Source organism: Buteo buteo, chromosome 1 (genome assembly GCF_964188355.1).
Source record: "Buteo buteo chromosome 1, bButBut1.hap1.1, whole genome shotgun sequence".
In the NCBI taxonomy this organism is placed as follows: Eukaryota; Metazoa; Chordata; class Aves; order Accipitriformes; family Accipitridae; genus Buteo; species Buteo buteo.
In genome coordinates, this window is record NC_134171.1 from 245882 (window position 1) to 267013 (window position 21132).

General features: G+C 70.5%; 1 protein-coding gene across 4 annotated transcripts; it reads left to right on the forward strand.

Annotated features, from left to right (window-relative positions):
* The first annotated feature begins 577 nt into the window (after nucleotides 1-577).
* Nucleotides 578-5613, forward strand: PCGF1 (polycomb group ring finger 1). 4 transcript variants are annotated; one of them, XM_075037352.1, is made up of 9 exons: nucleotides 578-852; nucleotides 1694-1799; nucleotides 2044-2196; nucleotides 3577-3648; nucleotides 3826-3934; nucleotides 4513-4669; nucleotides 4769-4852; nucleotides 4937-5017; nucleotides 5444-5613. In XM_075037352.1, exons 1-9 carry the CDS (start codon nucleotides 757-759, stop codon nucleotides 5489-5491), a joined length of 906 nt encoding a protein of 301 aa, XP_074893453.1. In that variant the 5' UTR covers nucleotides 578-756; the 3' UTR covers nucleotides 5492-5613. The 4 variants fall into 4 exon arrangements, with proteins under 4 accessions (XP_074893453.1, XP_074893363.1, XP_074893606.1 ...); XM_075037262.1 differs by having other exon boundaries at nucleotides 624-852; nucleotides 4766-4852; XM_075037505.1 differs by having other exon boundaries at nucleotides 656-852; nucleotides 4513-4546.
* The last annotated feature ends 15519 nt before the right edge of the window (nucleotides 5614-21132 follow it).

The following is a 21132-nucleotide window of genomic DNA, read 5'->3' on the forward strand; positions in this document are numbered from 1 at the left end:
GCACCCATCCGCCCCAGTACAGCCTCTGCACCCACTGTGCCCCCCCCCCGCCCCCTGCACTCCCGCCGCCCCCCCCCCCCCCGGCACAGCGGGGCGTTAGCGGGGCCAGCTCCACCAGCCCTCATCGGGGCGGGGGCGGAACGGGACCCCCGGGACAGCGGAGCCCACAGGTGTCCGCGGAGCCCCCGGCCGTGTCCGCCCCCCCCCCCCCGCGACCGCCCCGCTCCCCCGGTGCTCTGCTGCCCTCTGGCGGTGGCCCACGCGCGGGCGGCGGCCGCTCTGATTGGCGGCGGCTGCTTTCTGTCAAGAGAGCGCCCCCCCGCTATTGGCCACCAGCGGGGGGGAAGGCGGGGCGAACACTCTCCCTCGCCCGAAGCGGGGCCGGTGGGCTCGTGACCGGGGTCAGCCCGGCGCCGTGCCCGCACAAGGGCGGCGAGGAACCCTCGGACAAGGCCGGGCTGGTCGGGGACACCCCCCCTCCACCGCTCCCGCCGAGCGCCCTGCGCCCCCCCGGGATCTCCTGGCGGGCCGGGGTCAGGGGTCGGCACCGGGGTCAGCACCGGGGCCAGCGCCGCGCCGCCAGGCCCGCGTTCCCCGCCGCGGCCAGCGGGGGGCGGCCGCGCTCTGCGCCGGCCCGGCCGTTCCCGGCATGCCTGGCGGCGGCGCGCGGCGCGGCGGGCGCTGTAGTCGCGGCACGGGCGGCGGCGGCCCCGCCCCGAACCCGGAAGTGAGCGGGGAGGCGGAGGAGGTTCTAAGATGGCGTCGCCTCCTCAGGGGGGCCCGATGGCGATCGCCATGCGGCTGCGGAACCAGCTCCAGGCCGTCTACAAGATGGACCCGCTCCGGAACGAGGCGAGGCGGCGGCGGGCGGGCGGGCGGGCGGCGGCACCGGGCCGGCGCATGCGTGGGCGGAAGAGGGGGCCGCGCCGCCGTTCGGGGGGGGGCGGGGGGGGCTCCGGGGGCAGCGCAGGCGCCGTGCCGTCGCTCCGCGCATGCGCCGGGCCGCCCACGCAGCGGGGAGGGCGGAGCCGCGAGGGGGGCGGGGCCAGGTGTGATGGGCGAGGCGCAGGTGAGGGGCGGGGCCAGGCGCAGGGGTGGGGCACGGGTGGAGGGGTGGGGCCGGGGCAGGGGGCGGGGCCAGGCGTGGCACAGGTGATTTAAGCCCTGCCCTGGCCGGGGCGGCGGGGCTCTGCGGGTTCCGTGGGGTTGGGGGATTCTGTTGGGCTGTGTGGGGCAGGACAGCTCTGGGGGGCTGTCGGTGTCGGGCGGCCCCACCCCTGCAGGTGCTGGGCCCCCCAGCAGGAGAGGGGCCAGCCCTGTCCCCCCACCCCATCGCGGTGGCAGCTCCGCTCCGTGCCCCGAGGCCGGGCCGTGGGGCCAGGCCGTGGGTGAGCAGGGGCCCAGGGTGGCTCTTGCGGTCACTGCCCCAGGAGCCGGGTCTCCTCATGTCAGCCTGGGGGGTCTGTCCACCCGTGCTGGGTGGGAGCTGCCCCCAGCCCTGCGTTCTCACTGCCGTGCTGTCCCTGGGGGACCTGCCCCAGTGTCCCCATGGGTTCCCGCTGACCGTGGGGCGGGCGGGGGGCTGCTGCGGAGGGTGAGAGCCTGGGGCGGCGCGACTGAGCGGTGCAGGGTGCCCCGCAGGGTGCCGTAGCCCGGCGGGCAGGGGACGGGTGACGGTGGCGTGTCTCCGCAGGAGGAGGTGAAGGTGAAGATGAAGGAGCTGAACGAGCACATCGTGTGCTGCCTGTGCGCCGGGTACTTCATCGACGCCACCACCATCACCGAGTGCCTGCACACGTGTGAGTCCCCGCGCGGTGGCGGCAGCTGCCTGCACGGCTCTGGCTGTGCGGGGTCCCGTGGGGTCCCCCCGGGCAGGGGCCGGCAGAGCCTCCCCTGCCCGCTGGCCGGTCCAGCACTGCCCCGGGATCGTGGCTTCTGCCCGGGGGCCCAAGGGGGACATGTCCCGCTGGGTGTCTGGGGGTCTGGGGCTGTGCTACCGCCCCGGACTCCCCCCCCACCGACACGCTCTCCTTCTGGTCACAGTCTGCAAGAGCTGCATCGTCAAGTACTTGCAGACCAGCAAGTACTGCCCTATGTGCAACACCAAGATCCACGAGACGCAGCCGCTGCTCAACCTCAAGCTGGACCGCGTCATGCAGGACATCGTCTACAAGCTGGTGCCCGGCCTGCAGGAGAGTGAGTGTCCCCAGCAGGGTGGGCAGGATCTGGTGTCCCTGGCACCGGTGTCTTGCAGAGTGATGTTGGGAGGAGCTGTGAGGGGAAGGACGCCGGGAAGAACCAGACAATTTTGAGCGGCACCTCCCTACTGAGTGTGCGAGATTCTGTCTGTGGGTCAGGGTCTTCAAAATGCTGCTGACCACATCTATGGCAGCTGCTAGAGCCTGCCAGGAAGAGATGGCGGGGGGGCATCTTACCATGTGAAACCGGTTGTAGAGCGAGGGAAAAGGCAGGACAAATGGCCCCTGCTTGTGGAGGCAGATGTCGGGGGGCTGCGGGGACCATGCCTGGGAAGCACACGGGGCTGCTGAGGGACAGGGAGCCAGGCGAGGCAGCGGCGAGGCACTGGTACCGGACAGTTTGGGAGGTTCAGGTGCGGGAACCTACAGGAGGCTCTGGCTGTGCTGGTGCTGGGGCTTTGTACTTTCTCCTCGGCCATGCGCCCATTTCTCCACTCCATCGGCGGATGGAGTGGCCGTGGCTCCCAAGAGCTGGGTCACTGCACTCAGGGACTGGCGTGGGGAAGGGAGCCAGGGAGATGGGTGCTTTGTTGGGGTGGCTTTGACTAGCTCAGCTCCCCACTCTTGGTGCTTGGGCTCCAGCAGCTGGCTGTGCTCAGCGCAGCGGGGCTGGGCTGTGGGGACAGGAGCTGCGCAAGCCAGGGCTGCCTCTGCGAGCAGCGTCCCTGGGGCCAGGCGCTGAGTGACGGCGTGATGAACTGACGGTTGGTGGTGGTGAATGCAAAGCAGTGTGCGGGGAGGGCAGCCCCCGCGCCGCAGGCGCAGCGGTGGGCTCGAGATTAGCCACTGTCACTCAGGGTGGGGTTGGGGACGACACTGGGGACACCTCTGTGGAAATGTCAGCCTGCCGCACAGCAGCAGGGCGCTGGGCACTGCCACGGAGGGATGGAGGCCTGGGCTGGATGGGGGGGCACAGCAAACATGCAGCATGGGTCCTGGTCCCCCACCCTGCAGCAGAAAGGGGGAAAGTGGAGAAAGGTGTGAGGGATGATGAGAGCAGGGATGTGCCTGTGTGGGCAGGGATGGGGACAGGAACACGGCCCCCCCCCCCCCCCCCCCCCCAGCCCGCAGCAGGGCTTGGTGGAGACCCCCGGGGGCACAGAGGAGGCAAATAGGGAAGGGGGGTCTGGGCTTCTGGTGGCACGACAGCTGCTGGCCGTTGGTTGCGTTGCCAAGCCAAGGTCGGAGCAGTGGGATGGGCTGAGGGCAGCCCGGGGACCCTCACCTCTGGGCATTGTGGGGTGGGAAGCCATGATGGGCTGGGGGGGGACATGGGGTGAGGGGGTGTCCCTGAGCAGTGTCGCCCTCTCACCTGCAGGTGAAGAGAAGAGGATCCGTGAGTTCTACCAGTCCCGTGGCCTCGACCGGGTGACGCAGCCCAGCAATGAGGGTGGGCACGCTCGGGGTCCACGCGGAGGGGCCTGAGGGCAACCAGCCAGGGGGGGAATGGGGTCAGAGTGGGGGGGTGTCTCACTGTGGTGTGTCTCCGGGAGCCGGCTGGGGCAGTCGGGCAGTGCCTGCAGGACAGAGGCGGGCTGACTCCTGCCCCCTCCCCACATCTCCCCAGACACGGTTGGGGGCGACCCCATGGGGCTCCCCTACAGCACCTTCGATCACTCCCGTGCCCACTACTTCCGCTACGACGAGCATGTTTCGCTCTGCCTGGAGAAGCAGAGGTGAGTGCTGGCGGCGCAGGCAAGGGCTGCGGGATGCCGGCGGAGCTGCTGCCCCTTGGTGTGGTGGGGAGGGGGGCCGGGGCTGGCACCGGGCATAGCAGTGTCCCGTGCTCCCACCTCTGTGGCCCTGGCAGACAGGGGACTCAGCCAAGCCAGGGGGGACATTGGGGTGCCACCACCCCTGTGGAGCTGCCACCGCTCTGTCATCTCCCCTCCCGAGGCCACAGCCCTGCCCGGCGGCTGCCAGTGTTAATAGTTGCCGGGGCGGGCGCTGCGCAGCTGCCTGCCGGCTCCGACAGCAAAGTCAATAAGCGGCAGCTCTGGGGGCTGTAATGGGATCGATGGCTGCAGCTCAGCTGCCAGCCCCGGCCGGCATGCCGTCCCCGTGCCGTCACCGGCTCCGCGCGTGCGTGACGGGAGGGTGGGGGGAGCGCCGGGGCGGGTGGGGGGCAACCAGCCAGGGGCAGCCTGCACCTCCGCACCAGGCTGTGCCCAGGGAAGGGGCAGGGGGTACGGCCCTCGGCCCACCACCTCCTTGTGCTGGAGCTGGCAGGCTGCCCCTTCTCTTCCCTCCACAGCTCCAGCAAGGACAAGAGCAAGGCCGTGCTACAGGTGAGCGGGGGTCTGTGCGGCTGCCCTGCCAGTTCACCGGGCCCCGAGCCCCCGGGCTCTGCCCAGACCTGGCCCCACAGCCCTTGCTCTGGGCTCGGCTTGGTGTGTGGGGTCCCAGACAGGGTGAGCAGAGGGGGGCTGGGGCCTCACCGTGTGTCGGTGCTGGTCCCATGGGGCTGGGGGCACCTGCACCCCTCTGACCCGCTTTGCCCCTTGCAGCAGAAGTACGTGAGATGCTCGGTGCGGGCGCAGATCCGGCACCTGCGGAGCGTCCTGTGCCACCGCCTGGGGCTGCCACCGCAGCATGTGAGTGTGGGGGCCGGGTGGGGGTCACGGGCCCCGGGTGGGGGTCGTGGCCCCCCCGCCTCGACGCAGCCTCCCTGTGTGTAGGTGCAGATCCTGTTCAACAACGAGGCCCTCCCCGACCACATGACGATGAAGCAGCTCTGGCTCTCGCGCTGGTTCGGCAAGGTGGGTATCCTGCAGAGGGACGGGCGCCCGCTGCCATGGGGGATTTTCCCCCAAGGGGCCCCATCCCGGGCTGGGGGGCTCAACGGGGTCCGGCGAAGGGAACGTCCCCAGGAGCTGGCTCGGGGCAGCACTGTGCTGAGGACACAGCGGCGGAGCAGGGAATCGGTGAATCAAGGATGATTAATATCGCTCGCTGGAGCGCGGGCGCCCCGACCTGCGGTTCCCCCACGGGTCAGGAGGGTGATGGGTCCCAAAAGGGGTTGGACAAGTTCAAGGCGCAGCCCCGGGGTTCTGCAAGCTGCCTGGGGACAGCCCTGCGGGGAGGGGTTGCTCCCGCCTGCCCGTGGTGGGGTCCCAGGCTGGGGTATGGGGTGTCTGCCCCGTGGGGGAGTGCCGGCAGCCCTGACCCCCCTCCTTGCTTTGCAGCCCGCACCCCTCCTGCTGCACTACAGCATCAAGGACAAGAGGAGGTAGGGGCTGGGGCTGGGTGCTGCCCCCCAGGAGCGCAGCCCTGCTCCCACACCCCCTGCCCCGCTCCCCTTAACTTAATACCCTTCCTGCTTGAGTTTATTTTTTGAATAAAACTGGAAAATGTTGCACATGTCCCTTCTCCATTCTAGGGGAGCATGGTTGGGGCTGGGGGTCGCTAGTGGGGTTTCAGGGTGGGGGGGACTGGGGGCCCTCTTGAGCCCCCATCACCACCAGCACCTCCTAGAGCTGTGGCTGCATGGGGGGGAGAGCAGTGCCCCCCCCTGCAGGGCTGCTGCCATGGGGGGGGTGCAGCACTGGGGGTGAGGAGGGGCTGAGCAATGGGGTGCTCTGTGGGGGATGCAGGGTGCTGGGGGGGGCCCTGGGGAGCAGCTGCAGCACTGGGGGGTGGGTGGCTGGGCTGTGGGGTGCAGCATGGAGGTGGGCAGTGGATGTGGGGGTGGGCTGTGGGAGGGGGGATGCAGCCCCCTCCCCTCCCCCGTTCCTCCGCAGTGCCGGCGCGGGGGCGCGCAGCCCCTCGGCCGAGCGCAGTTGTGCGGGCGCTCGGCAGATTAATCACCGTCACGGCTGCCTGGCGCATGTCCCGGCCCCCCCCGTGCCGCCGCCAGTGCCAGAATCCCAATGAGGAGTGATGGGGAAATAACATGCCTGTCGCCTCGGCGCAGCCTGCGTGCCCCCCCGCCGCCCGCGCATAATGAGCCGTAATAAAGTCATGGGCCCTTTGATTGCCTGAGCGGGGTGGGGGGACAGTGTGCCCCCCCCACACACTCCCCAGTGCTTGCCTAATTAGCCTGCTATTGTGGGGACAATATCGCAGCCATCTGGGCCGCTGCCGGAGCGCGGCGGGGTCGGGCGTGCGGAGGCCCCAGGCCCAGCTGCCGATGCGGGGTGGCTAGGGGGTCCCCCGGCGTGGGGGTCCCCCCCCGGTGCGGGGCTAGGACGCGCTCCCCTCACCCAAGCGCTGCAAGCACGATCCGGTGGCTGCGTCCCCTATTCCTGGCAGAGGAACAGGTGCCGGCTCCCGCTGGTCCCAGCCCTCCCGGGAAAGCGGCTCCGGAGGGGCCCTGGCCATGGCACAGGGCTTGGGGACAGGGGGCCAGGTGCCCCCGGAGGGGTGGCCCAGAGATGGCAGAATGTCCCCACAGCTCCTGGTCCTGCTGGGGACCCCCGGGTCCCTCTCTGTCCCCCCGGCACGGCAATGACGGTGCCTGGCCATGCCGCACAGCTGGGGCAGGCGGCCGCAGCCCCTCTGCTCCCACCCTCGCCCCCAGAGCAGGGCATCCTGTCCTGGGGTGGGCGACAGCCCGGGACCCTTCAGCCTCGGTGGATGTGGCATGGACCCATCGGGCAGGCTGTCCCCTCCAGGCACCCCATACCCACCCACCCACCCACCCCAGGGGGGACGTGGGCCACGGCCCGTCCCTCACCCCCCGCCTCCACACCGTGGCTGACCCCACGCCTGGGACCCCGCGAGCTGCCACCGCCGCCGCTGCTGGGGGATCCGGTTACCGGCCCCTCTCCCCGGCCCAGCTGTCGGCCATCCCTCACGCGGGCGCGGGGGTGGCCAAGCCCCCCCGCCCCGTGCCGAAAGTCCCTGCTAAGTACGTGGTGAAACGTGGGCAGAGGCCAGGGGTCAGCGGGACACGGGGCTGCTCTGCTCGTCCTGGGACGGGGTTCCGTGTCCGGTCAGGGGTCCCCGTGCTGGTGGGGAGTGGGGGACGCTGTACCCCCCCCCCAGCCCCACAAACACCCTGCCGTGCCAGGGTCCTCCCCGTGCCAGGTCCTGCCAGGCAGCCCTGGCATGTGCGGAGCCTGTCGGCACCCCGGCACAACTTGGCTGGGCACAGCACCGCTCTGTCCCATAGCGTGGTGCCGGCCGAGCCCTGCGCTTCCCGCCCCGGCACCCACCGGAGCCCCTCGTCCCCTGGGGCAGCCGGGGCTGGAGGGATGCAGGGTGGGGATGCGGGATGGGGGTCCCGACCAGGGCCACCTGCGGGCGAGCGGGGAGGGCAGCGTGGCCGTGGGAGCGGGCGGGTGGGTGGATGGATGGACGGACAGACGGATGGATGGATGGCGGGACGGCGGGGGCGGCGAGGCGGGGGCTGTCCCCGTGTCTTTCAGCAGCAGCTCTGGCAGCCGGTTACAGACGGCAGAGCAGGAAGCGGGAGCGGGGCCGGGAGCCCCCCGCGCCCCCCCAGCCCCGCGCCCCCTCACTTATCAGTGCTGGCCGCGGAGGAGCCTAATTCAAACCAACTGCGGGGCTGACGTTGGTAAATGAGCCCTCGCCGGGACGGGAGCGGGGGCGGGCGCGGGGGTCGGTGCCAGCAGTCCCCTGCCCGCGGCCTGGCCCCATCGCCCTCCGGGGCCTGGGGCTGCACCGTGCCCCCCCACCCGGGGGTGCCAGGGCCCAGTGGGGAGCCGGGGGCAGCTGGGAGTGTGGGGCAGCCCCAGAGTGCAGGGGAGTGAGGGGAAACAGGGGGTTCAGGGGGTTTTGGGGAGGCCGGGGGGGGGTAGGGAGAGCCCAGGGGAGCCCCAGGCAGCCATGGAGAGCGGGGTTCACAGGATGAGCCTGGGTGGAGGATGCAGGATGAGCCCAGGGGGTGCAGAGGGAGGCCGAGGGTGCAGGATGGTCTGGGGGGAGCGTGGGGAGCCCCCCGGTCCCCACTGCCTGGCCCGGCGCAGGCTGAGGCCACGGGCAGTGCTGGGGGGGCAGTGGGGCAGGGACAGGTGCCGGGATGGAGTCCTGCACCCCTGGCCCGACCGTGGGGTCCGCGGGGGTCCGCCTGCAAACTGCCGTCACGCCAGTTAGTGCGGGGCGAAGGCACTTTGATATCCCACCCCCCCTTCCCCGCCCCGTCATGCTCCGAGGGGGCTAATGGCCCCAGGCTCCAGCCCAGCAGAGAGGGAAACCTGAGCCCCCCGTTCGGCCGGGCCCTAACCCGGGGGGGTGGCGGGGGCCGCACAACCCTGCCCAGGAGGACCTGGGCACAGCCCGGTCACAGCACGGCTCCCCATGGCTGGGGGGCCAGGAGCCCTGGGAGCTGCTTGGCCATGGGGGGACCTTTGGGGTTCCCACTCCACCAGCCCCCTGTCCCCAGAGTGAGCCTGGCTCCGCACTGGGGATGGTGGCACCCCCAGCCCGGAGCGTCCTGGGGCTGGCAAAGGGCCTGGATGGGGAGTGAAGGGGCAAACAGCCCCAGCAGCCCACCTCAGCCTGTGCGGTGCTGCTGTGGGTTGCCCACCGTGCTGGTGGGATGCTCCAGCTGTGCTGGGGGGGGGCCTGCAGGTGCAGAGGGGTCCTGCAGACCCTGGCCCAGGCAAGCAGTAATGGGAGGGCTCAGTCGGAGGATTAGCTCGGCACGGGGCTGTGGGGCTGCCAGCAGGACGGGAGGGACCCCTCAGAGGGACCTGTCACCATGGCCCTGCAGCCCCTGCACCTGGGGGCTACCATGGAGGGCCGGGGGGGGGCACAGCCCAGCCCAGGAGGATGGCATCACCACCCCTCCCGCCTCTGCCAAAGTCCCCAAGCACCCTGTCCTGCTGCCCCACGGCTCGTCCCCACTGCCTCTTGCTGGGGCTCATCCCCCCGTTCCTGCTGCCCCTCAGTGTAGGTGATGGGTGGGATGGTGGGGGCAGCAGGTCCCCACAGTGGGTGGGTGCCTGGTAGAGGGGTGCAGCATGGGCCCCCTCCAAATGCCTTATTTAACCCAGCTGCCCCATGAGTGCTCGCTCCAGGGGGCCCTGCTCACCCCCCCAGCCCCTGCCCCATCCCACAGCCCTCACAGGGGCCAGACCGTCAATGCCACTTGGGCGGCCAGTGCGTGGTGCTGGCACTGGCCATGCCACAGGCAAGCGGGGCTGGGGGGGGGGCAGTGCTGAGCACCCCTGGCTCCGCCATCCCCGCCACGCTCCGGCAGCACCATCTCCCGCGCCGCCTCCTGACAGAGACAAATGAGCCGCCCGTGCCTGCCACCGCCTTCACACCCCATTGCCGGGGTGAGCGGGGCAGTGCCCGGGGACCCGGCGCGTGGGGCCAGCCCCGTGACACCCCCTTGCGCCCCAGGATGGGCCCCCCCCTCCATGGCATCACCTCATCCTCCCAGCCCAGGCACCGCCGGCACGGCAGCACGGTGCTGTTGGGCCAGCTGCCGGGCCGCACCGTGGGGCTCCGCTCAGCTGCCAACCCGCGGCACAGCGGGACCTGCCAGCGCCTCTCTGCGGGGCGCGGGATGGATGGGCACGGCAGGGACACGTGTGCCGGGGCCCAGCCGACACCACCCTGCACCCCGACCCCTTCCCACGCCGCGGCCCACCCCGGGGACACCCACCGGGCCCGTCAGGGCACACAGCCGTCCCTTCTGGGCACCCCAGTGGCCACCGGCGCGTGGCACGGGTACGCTGGCATATGGCTGTCATGGTGGGAATGAGCTGTCATGTCGGCCTGGGGAAATTACCCCGTAATGAGGCGTGCTGGAGATTAGGCTAATGAGAAAATCAAAACACAATTTAATTCCTGTCACCGCCTGATCGTCTTTAAACGACGCCGTGCAGTTCTGACGGGCGGGCATGCTGTGCCCGCACGCCCTCCGGCACCATGCTGGCACCAGCTAGGCCCCCGCCATGCCCCGCGCGGAGGCAGCAGGACCGGGATGGCAGCGCCCGGCTTCCTGCCGGCTTCCCACGGATATGGGCACCGGCGCTGGCACCGGGATGCCCCCGCAGTGTGGGAACATGGCGGGGGGCGGGGGCACCATCCTGTGGGTAGAGGGGCTGCGGCGGATTCTGCCCCAGCCCTGGGGGACGCGGCTGCAGGAGCCTGGGAAAGTGGTGCTCGCTGCAGGGAGCCCCCTCCCTGCCCGGTGCGTCCCCCCCGGCAGGACCCAGGACCCCGACACCCCCCTGCAGCTGTGCTGCCCCCACCCTGGGCCAGGGGGCTGGGACTCTGGGACTGTTGTGCCCCCCAGGAAAAGCTCAGAGCAGCCCAGGCTGGTGATGGGAGCAGCCACGGCACCCAGCCCTGCCACCGGCACGGCCGGCACCCCCAGCCCCCAGCCGCAGCCATGGGGACAAGCCCGAGCCCGGTAGCCTCCAGGTGCTGGGTGGCAGCAGCGTGGGTGCCCCCGGCAAACAGGGCGCTGGGGCCGGGCGCCTCCAGCCCATCTCAAGGCGCGGGCGCGCGGCACGGCAGGGCCGTGGGAGCGGGGGCGGGAGGGCACCCCCTCACCTTTCCCGGTTTATCTTGGACGGCGATGTTTCCTCCGGCCCTTTGTCTGCAAGGCTGCGGCCGCCCGCGCCCCCCCCGGCTTTCCTGCGTGCCGCCGGGCCCGGCGCGGGGGGATGAACGCCAGGGCCGCGCTCACACCACGGGACCACCGCCCCGGCACGCCCCACCGGGCTCGCACCGCTGCAGAGGAGGGTCGATGCCCGCAGGGCGGTCCCGTAGGCAGCTCCGTGCACCCACCGGCTGCGCACGCGGGATGCGCACGAGATGCACACGGCGTGAGGCACCGTGGGATGCACACACGGGGTGCAGGTGTGGGGTGCTCGCAGGCGGGGGTGCCAGCAGGCTCCCCGGTGCCAGGCCGTCATGGGTGCTGCGGTATGGGTGCCGCGGCCGTGGTGCTCGCCGGTCCCGCTATTGTTGCGGCCGCAGCCCCGCGCGGCCTTTGAAGTCGGGCGACTTCCTGCCCCAGTTTTATGGCCCGATCTGTCTGCGCCGCGCGCTTCCCCCGGCCATAAATCACTCGGCGCTGGGAGGCTCGGGGGAGCGCGGCGCAGCCGGCCGCATGCCCACGGCCCTGGCCCCGGCGAGGGGCACCAGCCAAACCCACATTCGCCTGGGGCAGGAGAAGGACCCTGGCTTGTGCCCCATGGCCCTGCCGGGCTGGCACAGGGACACACACTATGGGATGGCAGCCGGTCCCTGCAGCTCCGGCCAGCCACCCTTCGTCCCCGGCGAAGGAGCCGTAGGCACAGGCAGCCGGCTGCCCTGGAGCCCTCCCACCCAGGGACACCCCCCCCTTCTCCGGAGGGACCCAGGGCACGTCAGGGGGGAGTCCGCAGCCCTGGGCAGGGACTGCGGGATGGGGGCTCCTGCCTCCCTGCCCCTTGGAACCGTGCTTGCTCCCATCTGCAGTGCTGCCCACCCCCCGTGCCAGCGCTCTGCCCTGGTGCTGCAGGGACAGGCAACACTGGCTGGCCCCTTCCCCACGGCCTCGCCGGACCCCCCGCTCCCGGCTGACCCCCCCCGGCAGTAAAACAGGCCGCAGTTTAACGGGTGAGACCTGGGGTCAGGCTTTTAGGCCAAATCACAGCAAGACTGGAAATACCCTCAGACAGCGAGGGCTCAGCCTACCCCGATGCACCGTGCGGTGCTGCCCGTGCCGGGGCTGCAGGAGGGTCCCTGCTGCCCCGGTCCCTGCCTGGCTGCCCCAGTGCCCCAAGCCTTCCGGCTCGGCTCAGCGCCGGCGGCGCGGGCTCGGCGCAGCGGTTACCTTCGCTATTCAGAGCATTTCCTGGGTTTTATTGTCTTCCCCTCCTTGTCCCACCTTCCTCGCAGGAAGCCCTCGGTCCCGGCGGAGCTGGCGGAGCTGGCGGCTCCGTGCCCAGCAGGACGGCACTCCCGGCCTGCTCTCCGCCATGCCGTGGGCAGACTCATGGCCAGCGCCCCGGCATTCCCGCTCCCGAACGGTGGCTCCCGGCAGCAGCGCTCACCCGGTGGGACAGGGCAGTGGGACCATGCCCTAAGACCCCCAGCCCTGCCAGGACATAGCTGGGCTCAGCCCACAGCACCACACACACACCGGGCTGAGCCCCTTCTGCAGCCGTGCCCGTGTCGATGGCCACCCCAGTGTGCCGGCATCAGGGTGTACTGGGACCCGGCAGCACCCGGCAGCCCCTGTGCACCTTTTCCCCATCTGGCCGCGGCTCTGCCGTGCCATGCCAGGGGCCGGGCTCACTCCCATGGCGGCGGCTCCATCCTCGCCAGCCGTCTGGGGAGGCAGGAGCAGGATCCCCAGCAGCGGGCAGGGGATGCCAAGCAGGCAGGTGCTTGCCCGGCCACATCCCTGGGCAGGGGGGGCTGTGCGGGACCCCCCACCCTGTGAGGCAGAAAGGCCCCCAGGCTGTGCCAGGCTGAGGGCATCACAGAGGGACAGCGAGCCCCACGGCCAGCCCCCCGTTAACGTTAAGCCCAGGTCGGGCTCCACAGCTCTGGGCACCCCCTGCCCTGCTCCCCGCTCCCACACCCTTCAGCAGCCCATCCCTGGCCAAGGCAGGGGGTCCTGCTGTGCCCCCCAGCCCTGCTCTCAGGGCAGGCTGGGGTGCGAGCTGGCGTCCCATGGCGGGGGGCAGAGGCTGGCAGGGTGTCCCTGGAGCCTCATTCCCAGCGAGGGGGCTCATTTTGCTGCGGCTGCCGCCCGCCCGGTCCCACTCTCCCTAAATCAATTCGGTGGGTTATTGAAATGCCGTGTCTCTGTCTGGCGGCTAATTGCATGTGATCCCCAATCACACAGGCGGCGCGGGCCCCTCTCCCGCTCTGCAATTATGCAGCGCCCGCACCCGGTGGCTCTGCTGGCAGCTCTGCTGCACCGGGCACCCGCCGTGGTGCAAGGGCTGGTGGGGCAGGGAGGGTCCCTGGCACGGCAGAGGGGTGGTCCCGGCAGGGTGAACTGGGGGGTGGCTCCATCCCCATCCTCATGCCCGTTCCTGTCCCCATCCCCAGCTCAGGCCATGCCCCCAGCCACAATCACTGCAGCGGGGCCAGGGACGGTGCCGAGGCCAAGAGGATTGCGCCCATCCCCATCCATCATCCCGCTCTCCCGGCCCGCTCTCGCTCCTGTGCCGGGCTGTCCGCCGGCCCCTGCCCCTGCCCTGCCGCCCCAGCCTGCGCCCGGCTGGACCCCCCCCTGCACCCCGTGGGGCCTCGGGCGGCAAATTCCAAAGGGCACCCAGGAAGATTAATCGTGGGGCCGGCGGCCAGGCTGGCCGGTAACCGGATCGCCCTGCCGGGAGCAGGAATGCGGCGCTGACGCGCTGACCCTGCCGTGCCTGCCACGACCCAGGGACAGCCCTGCCATGCGGGGGTCACCATGGACTGCCGCAGCCAGCCGGGCCACCACGGGCCTGGGCATGGCAGACACCCGTGCAGCCCCTGCCCCAGCCAGGGGGACACCCCCTCAGTCCCCAAACCCAGCGAGGCACCGTTCCCAGGATCCCAAACCTACAGAGACACATCCCCAGGATGCATGGACAGGCAGGGTCCCCAGTGTCCCCATGCCAGGCGTGATGCCATCACCGGGGTCCCTGTTCCAGAAAAGGTGCCATCTCCTCTCCCCACATCAAGAGGGGCAAAGTCCCCAGAAGCACCGTCCCCCTCCCATCCTTCCTCCTCCCCACCGCCCCAGGGGCTCTCTCTCCCTCCCCACGCCCCCAGCCCTGGGGGACAGAGGTCCCGCCAGCCCCCCAGCCAGCCCAGAAGATGGGGACAGGCCAGGGGACACCTGCAATGCTGGGCTCTGTGTGAGGGCTGATGCCGGTGGGCAGGAGGGCCTGATCCTGTGCTGGCATGTGGGACGGCTGGCCCCCACCTCCGTGCTGTGCCGTGCCGTGCCGTGGGGTGGCTGGTGCGGCACAGCTGTTGGGTCTAGAGTTATGGTGGCGACTGGGTGTGGGGAGCAGGGCGCAGGGAGGGACAGGGTCCCTGCGGCGGGGTTCCCCCTCTCTCCCCCCGCAAGGGTCCCACTGGGGCGCAGGGCCAGACCCTGGCCAGGCAGGGAGGATGCAGGACAGACCGGGGCTAAGAATAGAGCCGGGCTGGGACGGGACGGGAGGAGGAAGGATGGATGGGGCTTCCTCTGCGACGGCTCTTCTTCCTCCCGCCCAGCTCTGCCAATCCAGCATGGCGTGGCACATTGCGGTATGGCCCAGCATGGCACAGCCCTTGCCATGCCCCCTGCCAGGACGGCCGGGTCCCCCCAGCTCCAGGACACATGGGTGCCCCCATGCCTGCACGGGTGAAGTACCCAAACGCACACACTGATGGTGGTACACATGCACATGCATGCGCATACACACACACACACACACACGCAAGACCCCCCACCCACCTCCTGCCTGCACACACGTCCACAACCAGGCAGGTGTGGGCATCGGGAGCCGGACAGGCAGTGTTGTTGCAGGCAGCCATGTGCCCACACTCCTGCTGCCTGCAGGCAGCGATGCTGCCGGCTCCAGCCGGGACTCCCTGCCTGCAGAGTGCCCCAGCCCCTGCCCATTCCCCCGGCATGCTGAGCCCCACGAGACCCCTGAGCTGTGGGGAATGGGGACGCCCTGGGTGCCACCTGCCCCCCCGCCCCCATCCCACAGCCCCCCACCCACTGCATGCCAGCCCGCGCCGGGAGTTGCAATCGACGGCAGCCCCCGGCAGCACCGTGCCCACCGCCTGCACCCCCCCGCCACTGCTGCCGCGTTTCATTGCACTTTTCTTTTTAATTAACCTCTGGGCGGCGCGGCCCGGCTGCCTCGCTGGGGTTAATGATACCAGTGACCCGCCGCAGCCCATCGATCCCCCCAGCCCCGTGGGCTGCCAGCCCATCGCTCGCATGGCGATGGATGGGCCCCCCCGGGGTCCTGCGGGATGAAGCGTGTCCTCCCAGGGCAGCAGCACCCGTCCCATCGCTGAGCCCAGTGGGACCCCTGGCGTGCCCCCACCCTGCTGCAGCGCAGCGAGGTGCCAGGCTGGAGCCCCCAGCCCTCCCCGGCAGCATCCCTGTGCCTAGTCCAGCCCCATGGCTCAGGGCAGTGCCATGGCATTGCAGGGGGCTGTGGGGCACCGGGAGGGCCGTGCTGGGCTGTGGGGCAGCACGAGGGCCGTGCGCTCTGGTCAGGCTGGGGTGGGGGGGGACAGCAGCACATGGGGCTGAAGCCAGGAGCGAGCCCCCACTTCGGCCAGCCCCACCGTGTCCTGCACTTCCCCAGCCGTCACCAGAGATGCCGGCCATGGGCCCAGCACCGGCACAGGCAGCCCGAGCAGGCTGTGCTGCCCCGGCATGGTGGCGAGGGTCCAGCGAGCACCGACGGCTCCAGCTGTCCCCGGCCAGGTCTGGGGGTGCAGGCTGAGCCGGTCCCGCAGCGGGCACCCGACTTGGCGCCAGCCAGGGGTCCCTGCTCACGGCCGCAGCCCGGCCGGTCCCGCAGGGCGATGTGTGCCGGAAGAGCGGGCCGTGCTGCTGCGGCCCCACCGTCCCTGCGCGTCGCCCTGTGCGGGGTGCTGCCATGGGACCCCCCGCTCGCCCTCACCCACCCATCACCCGGTCCGGCGAGGCCGTGTGTGCCCATCCCCAGGGTGCAACCCCCCGGTGACATGTCCCCCCACCCCTTGGGCCGTTGGGGACCCCCTCCCGGCCTCTCGTCGGCCCCTTGGCAGCGCCGGGGCCGGGGTCCCGAGCCCCCTCCGTGGCCGCCCTGGCCCTGCTCCTCGCTCAGGTGCGCCCTGTCAGCCTGCGGAGCTTTAATCCGGCGGTCGTTCATCTTGGGCGCGGGGCCTGGCTGTCAGCGGCTCAGACGAGCCATTTCCTCACCGCGCTGCCCGGCGCGGGGCCGAGCCGAGCCCCCCGCGCTCGCGCCCTAATTGAATCCTCATGGCCGCATGGCCGCGCCGGCCTCGCCACCGCACCCCGCTCCCAGCCCCGGGAGGTACCCGCTCCCCTCGGCGCCCGGGTCACCCCAGAGGTCCTGGTGCCATGGGGCAATGGAGGGGGGGAGGACAGGAGACAGGGGCCGGGGTGCCCCACATGCAGGCACCCCTTGGACCACGGCTGGAGCCCCCCACCCTGCCCTGGCAGCGCCCAATGAGAGCGGGCAGGGGTCTTCAGCAGCACCCGCTCCCCGTGCCGTGCCTGCCGGGGCGCTGCCTGGGGCGACACAAGAGAGCAGACCCTCGGCATCCCCCCGCCCTGCACAGCCCCTACTCTGGCCGCCTCCGCCGGCCGCCCCGTCCCGGCTATTTGCGGCGTGGGGAAGGAAGCGGCCGCAGTGAGATGGTGCTGCCTGCCCGCTTCCTGCCTGCCCCGTCACAAATAGCCCCCCTGCCTTCACGGGCAGCGGGCACGCGGCCCCACACAATGGCTCTGCCCCATGGCGGGACAAGTTTCCCACGACCCACTGCCCCAGCTGGCTTCCACCCAGCCGCCCGTCCCCCCACAGCCCCTCTTCCCCGGCCAGCACGGCCGTGAGCCCCAGATCAACCCCAGGAGGGACCCCGACCCTCGCCAGCGGGTCCCCACCCCCTGCCCCACGGCTCCGTGGGTGCCAGCCGCAGTGGTGGGGATGGGGCTGTCCGCACCAGCCCTGGGGAAGGGGACAGGACCGTCCCTGACAGCGTTGCCGTGCCGGGGTCAGGGGGCGCGGGCGGGCGACAGCCTGGCGGGGGGGCAGCAGCGTTTGCTCCAGCCGAAGGCTTTGAAATGCAACCCCCCCCCAGCCCATTTGGCTGGAGTTTGGCCCAGGCCCATATGGAGGCCGGGGAGCGGGGAGGGGGTCCCGCGGTGGGGGGGGGGGGCAGCTGGGGCCAGGGCCGGCGGGACCCCCTGACCCCGGCACACTGCTTCCCCCGCGCATGGCGCTGGGCTGGCATCTCCACGATGCCTCCCCTCGTCCCTGTCTGGGTGCCCCCCAGGGGCCGTGTCCTGCTCCTGCCCCCAGCCCGGCTGGTCCCTGGCAGTGGCACATGTGCCTCCATCTGTGTGCGTGTGCCTGCACACGCATGTGGCAGCTCTGCACGCGAGCTGGCATCTTGGTGCTCCGTGAGCGCCTCCGTGCATGGCCGCTGCATGCCTGCACACGCCTGCACACACGGCTGCGGGGTGTCTGCCGGGGGGGCAGTGGTTGTGCGCACACATACGTACCAGGCACGTGAGTGTGAGCACCCGCTTGCACAGGCTGCACCTGCACCGGCACACACGTGTGGGAGCAGCCGAGGGGTGCGCGGGGCCCCACGTGTCGTGTGCCCACAGCCCCGTCACTGCCCTGGCGCTCCTGGGGGGCAGGAGCCCCCGACGTCTCTCGCCCTGGGCCATCCCCGTCCCTGCCACCGCTACCCTCTGCTCGCCGCGTAATGAAGCCGGGGTCAGCCCCGCACTCACGCACCGGGCGAGGTCGGCGCGTGTTAATGAATAGATCATTTGCCAACAGCCCCTGGGGGGGGATCCCCGGCATCCCCCGGCTCCCGGCACATTAATCCCAGTTTACCGGGGCGAGGTGTAATCCCATTAGTCGTGGCTTCGCCTGCGGCCCCCGGCCCTGCAAGCGGGGTCAGGATTTATTGCCAATAATTGGCCAGGTCTCCTCCCCCGGCACGGGGCGCGGTGCTGCCGGCGGCTCCCCCGATGATGCTCCGCTTGCCTCCGCTACTGATGGTTTAATTTTGCACCAAGCTATTCCCCTTATTAAAGGAAAATTCATTTGCAAGCAATTTCCATGTGCAAACTGCTCTGCAGCTCCAGCTCCGGCGCGGGGCTGGGAGCGCCCCTAATCGAGTTACTGCCAGGCGCTTCGGCACGGAGCCGCGTTATTGAAATGGATCCGCTAAATAATAGATCAGGGGCAGAGCGTGGTGCCGGGGCATAAGCGTATTAGCGGGCTGAGCCGCCGCCTCCCACCTCTAATCACGTTACCCCAGCATGGGGAATTGCCGGCAGGGTGCAGGCACCCCAGCGCGGCGCAGGGTGTCCCACCAGCCTGCTCCTCAGCCAGCTGCAGGGGGACTGGGGCACAGGGGTAGGCAGCCCCAGGTGCCCCCACCGTGAGTGTCTCTGAGCTGGGGTGCCCGGAGCTGCTGGTGCTTGGAGCCATGGGTGACCCCAAGATGGGGTGTCCTGAGTGGGGGGACAGGGCAGCCCCAGCCACTGGCACGGACAGTCTCCAGAGCATGCACATTCTCGTGCATGCAGGCACACCTTCACATGTGCACACGCACCTTCATGCGTGGATGCACAGCCTCACACGTGCACACACACACATGCATACACATGCTCAGGCGCTGCTCGCCCTGCACCCAATGCGAGGAGTGCAGAGCCTGGCATGGCTGCCGGGCGAAGGGACACGAGGGGCTCGGCCCCGGCACATCCAGGCGCAGCCGCCTGCCCCAGCTGGGCTGGCAGCAGCCGCGGGGGGATGCGGACCAGCTGGGGAGCCAAGGGCCCACGTCTTGCATGCAGTCCCAGACCCCCACGGACCCCGAGCCCCAGTGGGACGGAGGGTGCGGGCTGGCAGTGCCACGCCGGGGTGTGCTGCCCCAGGGCGCACCCAGCTCCATCCAAGCAGCCATACCCGTCGCCATCCCTACCGGCTGTGGGCGCTCAGCCAGCGCAGGGCACTCTGCTCCGCTCCGCAGGAAACTCCAATGTTCCTGCAAAAATTCTGAGGTCTCTTTTTGTTTTCTACTGTGTGTCCTGCTTTGGGGTGAAAAGCGCTTCCCATCCTGTGTTCCTGGCAGCTGGAGCTGACTCTTCCCCTGCCCAGCGCCGAGCCGGGGGCTGAGGCTCGCCCTGCGCTGGGGCTGGTGGCCAGGGGGTGGTGAGGCTGCCGCAGGAGTGGGGAGCACTGCTTTGGTGGGCAGCACACCTGAACTGCGTCCCTGCAGCCCTGCCTGTGGCTGTGCCTGTGCCTTCACCTTGCCTGCAATGGCTGCTGGGGGCTCAGTGCTGCCCAGGATCTGGGCAGGATCTGGGCCGCTTGGCCCACCCTGGCAGTGGCCTGGGCTGCCTCACTGGGCAGCTCATGTGGCACGAGTGGGGGGCCAAGGAGAAGGAGAGAAGGAGGTGCTGGCACTGCTCCCCGGCAGCAGCCCTGGGCACCTAGCTGCCATGCAGGGGATTCACCCCAACTGCCGCAGCACGATGGGCAGGGGCGATGGGGCAGGGGCGACGTCCCATCCCATCTGGGTGAGCACTGCAGCTGGAGATCCTCCTGGGTCCCAGCCCAGCTCCTGCCTGCCCTGCCTGGTGCCCAGGGCCCAGCCCGGCTGGAGTACTCCGGGTGCTGTTGGCCCAGCACTCGGCAGCTGAGTTCCCTCTGGTCCCTGAGCAGCTGGAGTTGCGGGGGGGGGTTTGCTCCACCAGGCAGGGCGGTTGCGAGACCCGATCAGCGCAAGAACAAGGAATTATCCTGAGCGGCAATTTCCTGGTGCATGTCACAGGGCATTAGCTGGGACGGAGCCCAGGGCACGGGTGCCAGCCGGGCCTCGGCCACCTCGCAGGGCTGGGACCGGGGAGAGAAGGGCTGTGCACGGGCTGCGCCCCTTTCCCGCCCCTGCCCGCTGGGTGCCCGAGGCCTTGTGTCCGGCACGGTGCCCTCATGCTGTGTGGTGCTGCTGGAGGGGACCGTAGCTTGCAGGGGCCCAGCCAAGCCTGGGTCCACCGGCAGCTCCTGCGGGGCCGGCAGCCAGGGCGGGAGCGGGGGACGGGGCTCGCCTGCACCCTGGGACAGGCACCGTGCCACGGGAGCCGGCAGCATATGCAGCAGCGGCAGCTCCACCGGGTCCCCTCGCCTCCCTCCGTCACGTTGCCGCCAGCCAGGCGAGCGAGCCCTCCGGAGAGGACAAAAGCCGCGTGCGAGGCAGCCGCGCAAATGCCGCCGCGTCGGCCTGCCGCGCCCCGCATGCCGGCGTGCGAGGGGCCCTGTGTGCCCGCCGGAGCAGGGCCCGTCTGGCAGCACCACGTCAGGGCGGCCGCGCACTCCCGAGCTGGCACGTCCCGGGAGCAAGCCTGCAAACCTCTCCCAAATCGGTTCGATCCCAGGCTGCCGGAGCCCCCTCCCCGCCCCCGCCCGCCGCCCGCTCCGGCGTTTAATTGCTCCGGCTGCTGGGAAATTTCAAGGTTGAATTTGTCTAACTCCAATTTCCAGCCGGGGGATCGCGTTCTGCCTTTGTCAGCAAGATTGGAAGCCCCCAACCCCTCCCGGCACCGGCACTGCCGGGTCCCCCTGCACCTGCTCCCCCAGCCCGGCACGGTTCTCCCACCGCCCCCCCGCCCACAGGTTCATTTTCTCTCATTACCGCCATGACCCCTGCGCCCTCCTCACCGTCACCGTGTCGTTCCCCCCCCACCCCTTGCCAGGCCTAGAGCATCCCAGCAACAGACCCATGGGGGCACTGGGCGGGATCGGGACCGGGGGATGCCGAATCACCCCTCCAGGCGATTCGGCAACCCCCGGTCCCGATCCCGCTGGAGGATATGGACCCGGTGCCGGCAGCCGGGGCTCACCTGCGTGTGCGGGCGTCCCCGGGCATTTTACGAGCGGTCGGGATCCCGGAGCTATTTGTACTGGGGAGGGCGGCAGGGGGGTGGGGGGGGGGGATTTATGGCCGGGCCGCGCTCTGAAACCCAAAACCCACCCGAAGCGGCCTAATCACTCCCAGACGCGGCGGCCCCTGTGCTTTTATGGGGCATTTTAGAGCAGGGGAGCTAATAAATTTTTTGCGACGGTAAAAGCCCCGCTGAGGATGGGGGGGGGGGGTGCGGGGGGGCAGCGGGCACTCACCGGTCGCCCCCCGGGGCAGTGGGGGGGGGGAATATATTAAAATCGCTGTACAAGGGGGAGGCGCGGCGCTTGCGCCCCGTCTGCAT